General features: G+C 33.7%; 2 protein-coding genes and 1 pseudogene across 2 annotated transcripts; 1 reads left to right on the top strand and 2 right to left on the bottom strand.

Moving 5' to 3' along the window:
- Positions 1 to 3,545: 3,545 nt before the first annotated feature.
- On the bottom strand, positions 3,546 to 6,206 carry LOC148787870 (uncharacterized). The gene is made up of 6 exons (XM_088881423.1): positions 6,153 to 6,206; positions 5,925 to 6,062; positions 5,751 to 5,876; positions 5,125 to 5,353; positions 4,519 to 4,777; positions 3,546 to 4,431 (listed from the first exon to the last, which is right to left on the bottom strand). The coding sequence occupies exons 1-6, from the start codon at positions 6,204 to 6,206 to the stop codon at positions 3,546 to 3,548; spliced, it is 1,692 nt and encodes a 563-aa protein (XP_088737549.1).
- Positions 6,207 to 6,829: 623 nt separating this feature from the next.
- On the top strand, positions 6,830 to 9,523 carry LOC110012084 (uncharacterized; annotated as a pseudogene).
- Positions 9,524 to 9,554: 31 nt separating this feature from the next.
- Positions 9,555 to 10,293, bottom strand: LOC105164429 (uncharacterized). The gene is made up of 2 exons (XM_011083082.1): positions 9,715 to 10,293; positions 9,555 to 9,590 (listed from the first exon to the last, which is right to left on the bottom strand). Exons 1-2 carry the CDS (start codon positions 10,291 to 10,293, stop codon positions 9,555 to 9,557), a joined length of 615 nt encoding a protein of 204 aa, XP_011081384.1.
- Between the last annotated feature and the right edge of the window lie 6,673 nt (positions 10,294 to 16,966).

The raw sequence follows: 16,966 nt of genomic DNA on the forward strand, positions 1-16,966 counted from the left end.
TAATTAATGATAAAATCAAAATTATTATGTTTTAGTATATCTTTAGCGATAATTTTAAATTATAATTTGATATTTTATCATTAGTATTATCTTGTATTGTATTGTATATAAAGAAGTGGAATAATAATTAAACACCAATCATTCTATTTATTTACACCTTCTAAATTAACTGAGGTAATATTTGAATGTAAGAATTTGAATTCGAGAAAAAAAAAGTCCAGAGATGTGTTAAATGCATTTGAAATTTATTATAATATTACAAAATAAATTTAAAAATAATTTTTTTTATTATATGAGGTAATTATCGAAATAAATCAAATTAACACTATAGAAAACTTAATTACTTTTTTTATTATAAATCACAACGGCTTAAAAATCATAATAAATCAATAATATTTACTACAATCAGACAAAAGCAATGTGAAAACTTAAATTTTGACCACGATTAATCAACATCTGCTGTGATTTTACTTATGTCTAAAATATTTGCTGTGGTTTTTAACTATAATAAATGGTTTCAACTAATTGCAAAAACAGTGGTTAATAGTCATTGCACACTCCTAGTTAATTCCATGTTTTTTTTTAACTTTTACTATAATATTTAATGATGAAAAATAGAAAAAAAAATATAATTTACCCTATTATGATATGATAAATGCATAAAAGCCACCCTGTGGGTAAAAGAAAAATAATATATACATATATATATCAACAAAATACTCTTGTATTTTTGAAAATGAAGTAAAAATCCCCAATAATGGGTGGTGCACTACACTCGCCTCTGCATTTGGATTTGATGATAACCAATAAAAATATTATTATATATATAATATTATATATTAAATTCATTAATATATATAACTATGTATAAAAAATAATTTATATATTTTTTCCATTCTTTTCCTCCACCCTCGTTGGACCATTGCCCCCCTCTCCCTCCCCTTAAAGTTGCTGCCGACCTGTAAAGTATATATACATACGACCTCAAGGTCGTTTGTCTGGACTCGAGGTCGTGTCCGCTCATCAGGTCGCATCAACTATGCCTGCAAGTCCTCGAAGATCGCTACTCAAACTCAAGGTTGCATCACTGTCATCTCCTGTGATCTGTTTTGTACAGTTTTACTATTTTGTCTTTTTCTGTAAGTTGTTGGTTTTTCAGTTATTGTATAATTTTTTGTTAGTTAGAATTCGGTTAATTAAATTCCTTTTTGTTGTATTTATATAAGTTTCATTGTATGGTTCTCTTTGATGATGAATGAATCATTCTTCCATCATATCACTTTGAGAATGGAGATATTATCTTTTCCCTTCTTCCTATTTTTTGTACACGACCCCTCATCTCCCCCGTCGCCACCCTCCCCCTTCCCCTCCTCTCATGCCCATTTCACAAAAAATAAAAAAATCACGTGTGAAATTCATCAAATATGTTCTTTATTTTTAAAAAAAATATAGAGATATAAATTACTTTTTTTTTATTTGAAAGTTTTTTATTCATTTTTCTTATCACCAAAGAACTTGCATTTAAATCTAAAAAAAATTATATTTCTTTTGATTTAAATTATAAATTTAAAATTCACATATCTAAATTTATGAATTCAAATAGCATGATGTAAGTCACGCCCATATTTTTAGGCACGTCTCACTGTTCACAAGGACGTGAAGAACAGTCATTTTAATATAAAAAAAATTGGCAATTTTTGTGGCATACAGCAAGACTTGAAGATGAATTTGTTCAAGAACTATGCTGGTGTAGCTACCAGCACCACAATAAATGTTAACACGTTGGCACGTGTCCATGTACTCTTTCTGATCTGTCATTCGAAACAATTAACAATTACTAATTTTTTTAGATAAACTGAGTCGATATTTTTTAAAATTAAATTTAATTAGATAAATATATATATTTTTTTATAAATTATAAATGAGGATATCGATTTACTTCGAGAGATGTATCTAAGTTTTAATTATAATTTCAGAAGTTTTATTTTTAACTTTTTTTAGTAATATATTGATCTAACCACTGTATTAATATAACTAAGAATAGTAATAATTTATATCAATTTAGTCGATGTAATACATCAATATGATTAAAAATATTAACAAATTACAATAAGACAATCACTTACATAAAATGACAAATATTCACATGTTCGGTGGGACTCAAACCTATAACCTTGAATTTATTAATAGGACTCAATCTTAACCTTAGCTAAGACATCATTGGTTCATAAAGCTATATTTATGAATTTGAGGGTGTAACGTGTCTTAAGATCAAAAAATTGTGAGTTCTAATCCCACAAACATAAGTATATGTTTACCTTCATCGTAAATTTTTTTTTGGCTCATCGAAACACATTTCTTGATCTGAATCAATATTTCAGTTTGACTTAATTTTAAAATAATATATTATTTTTTTGTCTCGACTGAATATAAAATTTAAAATTTAAATATATTGAATTATATAATTAAATTGCATACTTGAATTTTAATATTCAATTATATCCAACATGGAGTGACTTCGTTATGTATATACTAATTTTAAGCAACAAATATTAATCATATCATAACGAGTTTTATCGTCGACTGTTTATGTTGACCAAATGTTTGAAGACCACTACTGATTATTTTATATTGAGTAAAAAATATTAAAGAATATGAATTATTTCACTATTGATTTATATGTCTAATTCGCACAATTTAATATGTTCAAATTAGATTAAAATTTTAATGAACAAAAACTCCTAAAAAGAAAAAAAAAAGACACACAAAATGTAATTATTACATGACTTCTGACATGTGTAATATCTGTTTTGTCCTCATTTACATATATAAGCATATTAATGTTGAATAACCCTCCCTATTTGCGCTTTTCTTGTTTAGGGAATTTTTTGCTAACTTATAGTTTTATAGGGAGTTAAAATATTATTAATCCTAATATTTACTCCATGTACTTTATTTACCTCTCCGTTTAAGAAGGTAAATTATTTTATTTTAAAAATAAGGGAGGTAAATTATTGTATTTTACAAAATATAAAAAAGGAATTGCTATTTTTTTTCATAAGAGTAATTTGCTCATTTGTAATATCACAGGAGATTTGCTTGCAAATTTTCCAAAATAATATATATAATTCAATAATCCGATTTTTGTTCTAGTTGTTTCTAATATGGCTCAAATTATTAAGAAATGAAAATTAATTCAGGAATTATTACATTTACGCTCCTTTTTATGATCTATTTGTAGAATCATTCATATTTTTTGTAATTATATAAATCATCTCAGATAATAAAAAAATAAGAGTAGTTTGTGTAATATTGTTGATGTTTATGAGAGTGTATGTGTAATTTTTAAAAAATAAGAATGATTTATATAAATAATATTATTATAAATTTTTAAAAAATAAAAAGAATTTATATAAATAGATTATACGTGAGGAAGATAGATGTATAATTATCCCATTAATTAGTCATTGCTATACTTTTTTTTTTTTTTTGAAAAAATGTAATCTTCATAAATGTGTAAAATTATAGTATAACAACGTTCTCATCTAGGCACTATTCTCAATAGGCCAAGAAATACGCCATTGTCTGTATAATGCACGTGTACGCACAAAACTAGCTAACTCAATGCTAATTATTCGGTACCGAATATCCTCTACAATTAACCTAGCCAATGTAGAAGGCAGTCTCTCCTCATGCTCGAATTTTCTCATATTCCGCTCCTTCCATATATGATAAATGCACGAGCCAAGTAATGCACGGTAGGCGACATTGATGATGTGCTTCCCTCTCCACTTTTTCGTCCCCCAATCAATATCCCTTGCCCAATCCCTATTGGGCCAAGGGAACCGGGTCAGCTGTCTGATAGAGCTAATGCAACGTCTGTTATATCTGCATCGGAAGAATAAGTGGGTATGTGATTCCACCATATCCTCATTACAAAGTACACAGTTGCAGAGGTGGGACAACCACGGCTTGTCCGTAGTGGCCAACTTTTCCAAGATCGCTAGCCATAATATGAACATATGTCGAGGGATCTTCAAAGAACCCGAAAGTAGCGAAGTCCAACCTACTTTTGATCCAGGCGACATTATAAGGAGATAAATGTCCTGGGTCGTAGGACTGCTCCTAGGGAATCTCCATACTATGCGGTCATCACCTCCAAATATTTGGGGTAACATGAGTGTAATCTCTAAATACTCTCTGTCCGTGATCATTAGCCAGTACCACTGGCCATCATGTATAACCGAGCACAATGGAATAGAAGCATCCAATCCCATGGTGATAGGTCCCAGCGAAAATTTGTTTATGAGAGCTCCCAAGTGATGCCAAGGGTCCTTCCACAAGTAGAAGGTACTACCATCACCAATTCGGTATTCTACTACTGAACGCAACCAATGTCGTAGGCGCAGAAGTTTTCTCCATCCCCATGGTCTTCGTTGCTCCGATATGGTCCAAATAGATGTATTTCATAGGCGCTCATGAAACAGCCAATCCACCCATATGAAAGTTCTCTCACACCTTATGACTTCACAAAGCTTCTTACACATCAGTGCACGATTGAGTGTATCGATGTCTCTCAGCCCTTGACCTCCCTCGTCCTTAAGCTTGCATACTTCCTTCCATGCTACTTTGGCATATCCACTGTTGCCCATACCTTTCAACTGAAAATTTCTTAGACGCTTTTCGATTTCTTTGATGATCCCCTTTGGAAGTATGAAAGCAGAGCCCCAATACACACTCAATGCCATAAGAACAGATTTAATGATTTGCACCCTCCCTGCATACGAGAGTGCCAAGCCATCCCAACCATTAATATGTTCATTAGTCTTACTAAGTAGTGGTTGGAAATCAGAAATAGTTAATCTAGAGGATAATAAAGGGAGTCTCAAATACCTTATCGGGAGATGACCCTCCTAGAATCCCAGCACGTCTAGGATTTCCTCCTTCACACCCTGGGCTGATCGTGATATAATGACACGGCTCTTTTCAAAATTGAGTCATAGTCCGGACCATGAGGAGAAAAGATCCATCCCATCTTTTAGCACGCTGATCGACTCAATGTTTGCCGAAAAAATAGTAATAGGTCATCCGCAAATCCCAACTGAAAAACCCATGAAGTTTCACATTTCCAATGGAATGTGAATCTCATATCCTGCTCAATTAGTTGCAAGAATCCAATACGCAGTACCTCCATCACAAGCACAAAGAGGTATGGTGACAAAGGATCCTCCTGTCTAAGTCCTCTAGCACCCACAAAGAACCTATGTGGTTTCCTATTTATGCTAACGGAGAATGAGGCTGAAGTGACAAACTCCATGATCCACCCATTAAATGCCTCTGGGAAATCGAAAAGCTATAAAACCACGTATAAGAAGTCCCACTCAACAGTATCATAGGCCTTTCGAATATCCACTTTCAATGCACATTTCGGTGGCGACCGTGTATGATTATAGCCCCCAAATAATTCTTGTGCTAACATAATATTATCTCATATACTCCGTCTAGGAACAAACGCACGCTGGCAAGGGCTAATAATTTTATCCAAGACCCCACTCAGTCTTTGGACAATGAATTTTGCAATAATTTTATACAGCACATTGCAACATGAAATAGGTCTAAAATCACTAACAGTAATCGGAGAATGTACCTTGGGAATAAGCGCCAGAAGTGTACAATTGATTTGTTTAAGTAGCTTCCCCATGGAAAATAAATCCAGTACCGCCTTTGTCACCTCCTGCCCCACTACTAACCAAGCTGCTTTGTAGAACCCGAATGAGTATCCATCCGGTCCCGGAGCTGTCCTCATCAATATCAAAAATGACATTTTTAACATCATCAACACTGAAGGACTGCACAAACTGGGTGCGCTCCTCATCCTCCAATATATGTCATGCCCAAGGTCTGAGAAACGGTAGATTCATCACCTGTTTGCGCCTATCACCTCCTAGCAAGGATTGATAGTAGGACACAAATTCCTGAGTCACTGCATTTGGTTCCCTGTGTGTGATTCCATGTGCATCTATAATTTGTACTACTCTTCGACCTGTCCGACGCTGAGCAATCTTGCGAAAGAAAACCCGAGAGCACTAGTCACCACCCTTCATCCATTGGAGTTTTGCCCGCTGATGTAACATAATCTGTTCGAGTTTTGCCGCTTTGGCATAAACAAGCCGACAACCAGTGTAGTTAAAGGCCGCCTTCACCATGGCGTCGCCTTAGCGTGCGCCTGGGCGCTATTTCAGCATTGCCCAGACGCGCGCCATAGTGAAGGAGCTTGGGCAGCGGGCTGCTGGATGGGCTGCAGCCCGCCCAGGCCCATGAATTTAAAAAAAAAAAAACCCTATTTTAAAAAAGGAATTTGCCATGCATGAGACTCTTCAGTTCTCTCTTTCAGTTTTTCTCTTCTACGAATCCTCTGTCATTGCCAACACTTTTTCTTTTCTTCTCTAGTTCTCATCTTCTCTGCTTATAAGCATCTTCTCTTCTTATAAGCATCTTCTTTCTTGCCGCTGCTGTTCACACTTCAACGGTATTCTAGATTTTTGCCAAAAATCATGAAACTCAAAAGTCAAAACTGCATGCATGATGCAACATACTTAAAGTTCTTAAAATATTTATTTAATTAATGTAATTTTTTTTAAATTTGTAATAATCTGTATTTTTTTTTTGAAAATCTGTAATCTGTATTTTTTTTTTTTTGAATTCTATAAACTGTATTTTTTAAGTTCTTATAAATCTGTAATCTATATTAATTTTTATCATATAATACATGATACATCCAAACTTAGTTTTTTATTTTATTTTCAGATTAATCTTTGTTTATTTAAGAATGTCTGAAGCTTCAAACCAAAAGGATCCAGGATGGAATTATGCATCCTTACCTGATCCTAACAACACAAATACTGTTAAGTGTAACTTTTGTGCAAAAGTACACAAAGGAGGGATTACGAGACACAAACAACACCTTATTGGTGGTTTTCGTAATAGCAAACCGTGTCCGAAATGTCCCGAGCATGTGAGGGCTGAGATTAGAGAATATGTGGAAAAAAAGAAACAACTGAAAGACCAGATGGATGCAATACCACATTTTGATGATATTGCTGAAGAACAAGAGCAGTGGAACTGGGAAACTCAAATAAAAGATATTAGTCATGGCAAGCGTCCATCTGAAGGAGGCTCATCTACTCAATCTTTCTCTGTTGCACAAAAAATACAACAAAGAAAGCCAAGATCAATGGATCCTATTGACCTATATTTTATGAAAGATGCTGATGAGGTAGTGAAACAAAGGAAAAACATAGACGGTGGGAAGTTGTTTGATGAGAATAGGAAGAAAATGGGGGAGTATGCCGTACAAAAGTTTTGTCGGTGGATGTACGATACCGGGATCCCATTCAACACCGTAAGAGCAGATAGTTTTGGACCAGCAATTGAAGCTCTTGGCCAATTTGGCCCTGGTATGAAGCCCTCTAGCTATCATGAGGTTAGGGTCACTTATTTAAAAAGGAATTGGAACACACTCGTCTCATTTTGAAAGACTATGATGAGATTCAGGCTAAATACAGTTGCACGTTAATGGCAAATGGTTGGACTGATACAAGACAAATGAGGCTCATTAATTTTTTGGTGAATAGCCCAAAAGGAAGCAAATTCATAGAATCTGTGGATGGATCATCGTATGCTCATACGGGCGAAAAAATGTTTGAGTTGCTAGATAAGTATGTGCAACTTGTTGGGGAGAAAAATGTGATTCAAGTGGTCATAGACAATGCAAGCGCAAACGTTTTAGCTGGTGAGAGTTCTTTTAAAAATAATTTATATACTTTACGTTCTTTTACTTATTATCTAATTTTATTATTTAATATTTTATTTTTTAATTCTTTACTTATTATTAAATAACAGGAAAAATATTAGAAGCAAAATACCCACATTTATACTGGTCGCCTTGTGCAGCTCATTATATAGATTTGATGTTTGAAGATATTTTCAAACTTCCTAATTTGAAAAAGACATATGAGCGGGGTGTGATGATTAATGCCTACATATATAATAGGCCACCTCTCTTAGATATTATGAGAGATTTTACTAAGAGTAGAGAGATGGTTAGGCCAGCAAAAACTCGCTTTGCCACTGCATTTCTAACTTTGAAGCGATTCCATATTCAAAAGGGGAATTTGAGGAAGATGTTTACATCTGAACAGTGGACTAAGAGTAGGTATGCGAGAGAAGCACAAGGCAAATTAGTAGCAAGTGTCATTTTGATGCCTTCCTTTTGGAACCATGTCCTTTACATTATTAAAATTGCTGGTCCACTAGTCAAGGTGCTTCAATTGGTAGATGGTGAAAGAAAACCACCAATGGGTTATATTTATGAAGCCATGGACCGAGCCAAGGAAGCTATTGCTGCTTCATTTTCCAACAATGAAGAGAAGTATAAAGATGTGTTTGCATTGATTGATGCTAGATGGAATGTTCAACTTCATAGGCCTTTGCATGCAGCTGGTTACTACTTGAACCTAGAGTTCTTTTATGCACATCCTAATATAGAACAAGATACAGAGGTTATGCAAGGTTTATATAGTTCCATTTGGAGACTAGTTCCAACTACTGAATTGCAAGATAAGATTATTAGTGAATTTTCAACGTACAAAAACGTAGAAGGACTTTTTGGGATGCCTTTTGCAATAAGACATAGGACTACAAAAACACCAGGTAATGAGAACTATATTTTATAATTTTAATAAAAGTTCATTTTTGAACTATATGCTACTTATATTAAGTTTTTTAATTTTTGAAATGTCTAGCTGAATGGTGGACTAATTTTGGAGGATCAGCTCCGAATTTGCAAAATTTTACAATCAAAATTTTGAGCCTAACCTGTAGTTCATCGGGTTGTGAGCGAAACTGGAGTGTTTTTTAACATGTAAGTATGCTACTATTTATTGATATTTGATAGATATAATTTTTATTTCAGTGTTACTAAATTACAAATTTAAATTTATGCAGCTTCATTCTAAGAAAAGAAATAAATTTGAGCAAAAACGCCTCAATGATTTAGTTTTCATCAAGTATAATAGAACTTTGAAGAGGCGATATGATGCACGTGATGCAATAGATCCTATTATTTTGGATGAAATTGATGAGAGTAATGAGTGGTTGTTATGGAGATTGACTCTTGATAGTGATGAAGAGAATGCTACAGTATTTGAAGATAATGACTTGACTTGGGGTGATGTTGCACGAGCTGCCGGGGTTGATGAAGATGCTTATAGTTTGCGATCTCAATCTACAATAGAACCAAGGGGTAAATTAAAAGCGTCTTCTTCAAAAGCTAGCAAAAAGGCCTCTGCATCTAAATAGTGGACGCAGTCTAAATCTAATTGATGAAGAAGAAGAAGAGGACGAAGAAGAAAACTTCAATGATTTTGAAGAAGAGGCTGAGTATATATCTACTGACGAAAATGAAAATAATGGAAATGAAAGTGAAGAATCTGAAGATTATCTAGTAGAATCAGATGATTAGATTTAGGCTTATTTGTTTTTTGATAAACTATTTAGGATTTATTTGAACCTTTATGACTTTTGCTATCCTTCAATGGTTCAACATTGGTCATTTTACTTATATGAAGTTTTGTTATGTTGAATTTGTTGTTTTATATGTCTTATTTAACTAATTATATAAATATATAGATTATTTGTTATTTTTGCGCCAACTTTCGAAAAGGCGAGCGTCGCGCCGTGCGCCATGGCTCCAGGAGCCCTTGGCGCCGTCGTGCCCCGACAACAATGCTCCAGAAAAAGAAATAGTTTATCCTCACGATCCGAACTAACCAAGTTTTGGGCCGCGTCGAGAAATCCCTTTGCCAACTGCACATTATGCGATAAATTCCCTTTCTTACTCCTTTGCTCTTGAAAGACATGCTTTAATGCTTCAAGTTTCGTTGTGATCGAGAACATGGGGGCACCTACTATCTCATGTTGCCAAATACTCTGTACAGCAGGTATAAATTCTGGTGAGCGTATGAGATAATTGTCAAATCGGAGCATATCTCTAAACTGTTGCTGATTGTCCCCGTGTATCACCATAGGCGAGTGATCCAACATTCGGGGGGTGAGGCATATATAGAGAGTCTTCGGGAACCTCGTTGTCCATGTATCATTCGTTAGCATCTTATCAAGGCGCTTCCAAAGATTTCGTGGACCAGTGCTCCTGTTAGGCCATGTATACCATTCTCCCTGCATAGGTAATGGTAATAGGGTGGAATTCTGGATACAAGAATTAAATTCCTCCATCGCTAACCTAATATCGCCAGATGTGCCACACACCTCACTCTCGTCCCTGACCGCATTTAAATCTCCTCCCACCAACCACGGGATATCCACACATTATGGTGCTAAGGATTCTAGAGCAATCCATAGGTTCCTTTTATCAGGGGCACCATTAGCACTATACACAACGGAAAAAGCAATAGATTCATGTAAAGCTTTAACAGTGACCCGACAGTGTATAAGCTGGGGACCCACATCGATAATATTAACATCCACATGATTCGCATCCCAAGCAATCCATATACGGTTACCAATAGCAACAAGATCCATGAACCATTTTCAGTGAGGCATCAAACAGGTCTGAATATACGTAACATTATGTAAGCGAATACGAGTTTTTAAGAGACCAATAAAATGTAACCTGAACTCAGCAACAAGATCTTTTACAGCTAGCTGATGGTTTCGTTTGTTCAGGCACGAACATTCCAAATTGCTGTATTCAACATGGGTCACCTGCCATGGGGCTGCTATGCTTAGAACCCCCAGACAATTTATCTGTATCATCGAGCATATGTAGAGTATTAAATTAATTATATACTACAATCACCTTACCCTTCTCCTCTTGACTAGGGCCTGCATTCATTCTAGGAGTGGTATGTCCTTCTCTCTACTTATCCGCTTCTCGATTTGGTGTTGGTCTACTCATCCCCCGATCATGCAGTTGTGGCAGTTCGGATGGTCCTGTTTTAGGAATGTAAACAGATACCGGTGGCTTGTTGTGCACACAATTCTTGGCCGAATAACCTAACGTCATACCACTGGTACATTTGAGTGGGACCCATTCAAACTCCACATCAATTTTACACGGTGATTCGCCTCTTTCCTCATCAGGTGTCATGATGATAATATGTTTTGGAAGTTTGGAGCTCAAATCCAGCATGACGCATACACGAGCAAAGTCCAGTCTCGTGCATGCTTTCGTAATCGCGTCCGGATATAGGGGTTTGCCAATACCACTAGCCACGGTGCTTAGGCCCTCCTTTATCCACAATTCAATCGGTAAATGTCTCAATTTAATCCACATCAGAACTTGCGTATGCTTTAGTTTCTGCATCACCATCCCTGGTTCCCATTTTTGTAGCACAATTGGTTGTCCTTGGAATAACCATGGTCCACTTTCAATTACCTCTTCCATATACACAACTGTTTTAAACTGGAAGAAGAAAAATCTGTTCTTCCTTTCCTTGACCTCCTGTAAACCAGACCAAACTGACAAGGCAAATTCTTTGACATCATAAAAATATGGCATTTTTTATATGAAAATACCCAAATACAATAGTTTTTCATTTAATAGAACCGTTATGAATAGATTCCATTGTAGGTCGCACTACTACTTCACCATTTTGTATAGTAGGCGGGATATATAAGAGAGTCTTTCGCGAGGAATTATTGAAAGCATCAGCAATTTTGTCGTCAACAATAGAATTCGAACACGCTTGCCAACAAATATACGAGTAGGAGCAGATACCTTGAATTTTTTATTTTGTTCAACTGTCACATCAGCACGACCCGTGTTCATCTTATTGATATGTGGAACTCTATTAGCGCCCATTTCCACATCCCCATCCACTACCACATCATTCCCAACTCGTGCCATGTTATATTTCGTGAACTCCACGTCATAGGACCGTTCCACGTCCCGTTTACTGCTGCCAAATCAGCAGCCAATTCGCTCGTTGCCACTGCCACATCATCCACAGCAGCTTCATCAGCCTCATGCGTTCCCACATCAGTAGTACGTTTAGCAGTATCCAACTGGCAAACAACAGTCATCAGAATCTGATCACCTGCAGTCTGATCGAAAATTGTAGTTTCCTACAAACTGTTCATCTTCCCGATTGGGTTCTCCTTTTTCCGCTCCCTGTTAACCATCGGTGTAGCAGGTCGCGCCATAACAGTCGGAAAACACCTCTTCGAAGCTTCTTCTCCAAAGCGCGTAGTCCACTTGTGTTTGAGTTCTCTAAGAGCCTCCATCGATTGCAAGTCGCCAAAATTAATAACTGTGTGAGCAAGTTTCAAAAACTCCAAAAAGTTGAATGATATGGATTCAAGTTCTGCCCTCTCCATGAAGGATAAGCAATCATTGTCACCGACCAAATCTACAATCGTGACCTGATTCGCGTCTATCGCCGGGTTCGATCCACTCTCTAACAGCCTTATAACGTTTGAAAAAACAGCACAACATCTCTCATCGTCGCAGCCCCCATCACCGTTGATGTCATCGTCGCCGGCCGGAGTGCCTCCATCTTCGCCGGCTGTTGGAGTGGATGTGTGTGAGAGAGAAGGAATAGAATTGCGAGAGTCCATGGTTTGACGGAAAACGTCGTCGTCTACCCACGCAGTTTTGCGGAGCAGTTACGGAAATTGCAAATCTTGCAACACCTATCTGTCATGACTATATTTGCAAGATATTGGAGTAGACAATGATGACATATGACATAATTTGAGAACTCCTATTTACGGACAGCAAAACAGTTGTACAATTTTGAGATATTTCAGTAGTTCCTCACTGCAGTCAACAAAAAGGTGGAAGTAACCAATATTGAAAGGGGTTTAATGCAATTTACTCTCCTGTGATATTATAAATGAATAAATTACCCATCTATGGAAAAAAAAATAGCAATTTACCCCCTTTATTTTTTAAAATGAAGCAGTCAGGAAGATAAATTGTTTCATTTTAAAAAATACAAGGGGTAAATTGCATATTTGTAATATCACATGGGGCTAAATAGCAGTTTTTCCATATTGAAAGTCATAGTAGAGGTAATTGAACATATACATCCATTAGCTAAAGCAATACAAGATGATGAATCAAACACAGAACTTCCGAGTGAGAAAGGCAACACTAAAGTTCAGATTGATAACAAAGATGAAGAGATCCCAACTGAAATAAGTCAGAAGAATAAAAGTGGACTGCACAAGAAGAAAAAACAAGAACAATTTTGATATACAAAATCCATTAAGGGGAGCAAGAAGAACACATTACCAAGAACCAAGATAAAAAATTAGAAAGACTAATTAAAATTACTTTAATATATGTATATTATATTATTATTATTATTTAAACTTAGTATTTTTACTTTGTCTGAATTTTACTATATATTAGGAATTGTTTCGAGTTGATTTCAGAATTAATTTCTTTAGATTCAAAACTAACAAATATCTCATTTATAAAAAATTATAAAATTTAAATATTATTTTAACAAAATCATATGAACAATGTCCGACACAGGTATTCATTACTAATCTTTGTCAAAGTGGCTTCAATAAAAGCCTATTCAATTCTATCGTACGCCTTACCAGTATCAAATTTTAATGCAACAAAACCCTTCTTACCTTTCCTCTTACTTTTTCAAATAGTTGTTACATTCATAATCAAATAAGACATTATCCATAATAAGCCGACCACCAACGGAAATCAGACTGAACTACATAGATAAGTGAATCTATACAAACACTCAATACATTTGCAATAACATTTGACACAACTATATAAATAACATTACATAAGCTAATAGGACGAAACTGAGAAACAAACTGCGGTGATTTAACTTTCGGAATCAATAAAATCAGGAGGATTATTGGTAGCATTTTTCCTTATTTTTGAACCCTGATGAAGAGGATTAGTAACTTATACTAAACTATTACTAGTTCAGATGTGTCGGAATAACTCACCCAAAAGTTGAAAATTAGGCCCTAATTTTCTATTTAGCAAATAAGCATATATAACTCAAAAAATTCTTATTTGGACCAGATTTGGTCGAATCAAATCAATCACAAAGTAATTGTACTATACTTGCTATTTAATTGATTATTTTTCCTAAACTGTATACTAATCACACAACAAGCATATTGCACTTGCCATACAATAAATTTAAATTTAACCAGATCGAATCCGGACTAAAATTTCCTATATAACTCATATCTCATTAGGAAACAACCTCTAACGATTTGTAAAATTCCATGGATCACTGTATATGGTAGCTTCTTTGCATAGTGAAATTTCATCAGATGTCATGGCCTGGGCCTGATAAATGACAATAGGAGACGGACAAAGCTCGATGTGTGTACAATATATTTTTGGAGAAAAATATTATTATTGACGATAATATTAATAACTAAAATTAGGTAAATAAGTTTATTAATTATGCTTAAATAAAATCGATGTAAAAAACTAATTTTTTATCATGAAAAAACTATTTGCCACAACTAAAAGCCATGGTAAAAATATTTGTCATGACTTTTAGCCATAACAAATGTTTTAGCTACCCTAGCACAACCACGACCAACGACTTACATGTCTTGATTAATAACTATTTGTTGTTACTATTTATTATTAACTATTATGATTAATGTAATCGAAGAAGAAAGAGCAATTGATGTAAGACAAACTAATCAAAAATTAAATTAGATTAAACTAATTAACTATGCTGAAATCTAGGATTTCTAAAGAAAAAATATTCATTCAATAATAAAGAAAGAAATTAAATACGTAATGAATTCTAATTACTATGGCATTGCAACTAATAATAGAACTATTGTAATATATTTATTGACTAAAATGCATTTTACTCTCCCATATTTTGTTGAAATAGCTAAAAACCTTCATATATTTTTGAAATAAGCTAAAAATCTACCTGTATTTTGTAAAATTCAGCAAAAAATACTCATTCCATTAGTAATTAACACAAGGTGCATTACACGCGCTTCTTATGCATTTGGGGGTATTTTTTAGCTGCTTTTAACTTTGTTTTTTAGTGCTTTTGATTAAAATACCCTCATAGTGTTTATATATTTCACATGTATATTTTTACTTGTTTTAAATTTTTTTTTTTGCATTTTTCATCTACCAAAAGATAAAATATTTTTTGAAATATATTTACTTAAAAATATGAAAAAAAAATAAAAAATTTTAAGTTTTATAATTTGAATTGAAATATTATATTAAAATCACAGTATAAAAATTAATAATAAATTCATTTTTCAAATTTAAATTATCTTAACTAATGTAAATGTTAATAATTATAATATTTAAATAAATATTATAGAAATTATATTATATTAATAATTTGAATTATAATTATATAATATTATAAATACTATATAATATTAATGATTTAGGTTATTATTTAGTTAAAAATATTTACATAAATTTATTTAAATTTAAATAATTTTTATAATTATTATTAAAACTTTCCTTTAATTATGTTAAAAATATCAATGAATTAGTTTTAGTTTAATTAATATAATTTTGTAATTATTTTAAAATTTAAAATTTAAAAAAATTGACGTTAAATTGAGGGCGTCCACCATCGTTCAAAACAGTGCGAATTTGGGTGACGGCGAGTCGTCCAGACGCCGTTGTCCCCTTTTGTGGGAGGCAACAATGAGGATAGAAGGTGGGGAGGGTCGCGGCGGGTGGGGATGGGGGCTGGGGAGGGTGGCAGGGGTTTGGGGGGTGTGGAGAGGGCAGGGGGGTGGCGGTGGGGGTGCTTTAATTTTATTTAATTTATTTTTTTAAATGATATTTTTTTTTATAAATATATGTAATTCTTGATTTTTTTTATAAATTTCAGATCCAATGATTAAAATTAATTAGTTAAATCTGTCAGTTTTGATATAATCAATACAGATCTATCAGTTATTAAAATAAGAAATAATATTATAATGGTGATTTGTAAAAAAATTAACGATATTAGTTATATTTAATGAAGAGGGACAATTGGGCTATATTTAATAAAATAGAGAGGGGGTCTTTTGCCGATTTTTAAAAGAAAGAAAATTTTTTAGCCGACTTTTTAAAACATACGAAATTTTATACAATTTAACCTATTTTTATAAAAATATATTATTATTTATATTATTATTATTCATATTTTATTCCTTCTCGATTTTCGTCCTGTAAGATGAGGTGGCCGTGATTGAAGAGGTCAAGACATTAACGGAGGAATATAGTAGAAAATAATATGGAGGGTAGAGGAAGATGGTGATTCCATGGATAATTCGTTAGTTTTTGTAAGATTTTCATTCGTTTTTTGTGGTTATTTGACTCAAATGTCTTTTTGAATATACACTATAATTTGATTTATTATTTAAAATTTTTATAGACTAAGTGAACAATTGTTACGAGAGCTTTTAGATTTTTTCATCTACCTCGTTTGAGATTTTTTTTTCCTTATTCTTTTATATATTTTAGGAAAAAAAAGTATAAAGTTAACAATTTCAAACCTCCATTCAACATTTACATAATGTGACCAAACATAATGAAAGTATTAATAATTTTTTAAATAATAAAAAAATATTTATAATTACGTGAAAAATTTTGAGCTTGTTATAATTTATCCTTAAAACAAAAGGACCTAAATTTTTTTTCCTTTTTTCCCAACACTATTTAATAAGGGTAGAGTGATGGACTAAGGGACAAGTGGGTTATTGGGCTGACCCAAAATGGGCTTTTTCAATGCATAAGACAGTTGGGCTTCCAGATATGGGCTTCAGTCCAATACGTGTCATGTCCACCAACCCAGAAAAATAAAAGCAAATCAAAATGTAAGACCTCGCTTAATTTTCTTAAATAATTCAAATTTAGATTTGAACGATGAATTTGGAAAAATAATTTTATATTATAAGAATTTGA

This window comes from Sesamum indicum, linkage group LG6 (genome assembly GCF_026168435.1).
Source record: "Sesamum indicum cultivar Baizhima isolate 11 linkage group LG6, ASM2616843v1, whole genome shotgun sequence".
Lineage (NCBI taxonomy): Eukaryota > Viridiplantae > Streptophyta > Magnoliopsida > Lamiales > Pedaliaceae > Sesamum > Sesamum indicum.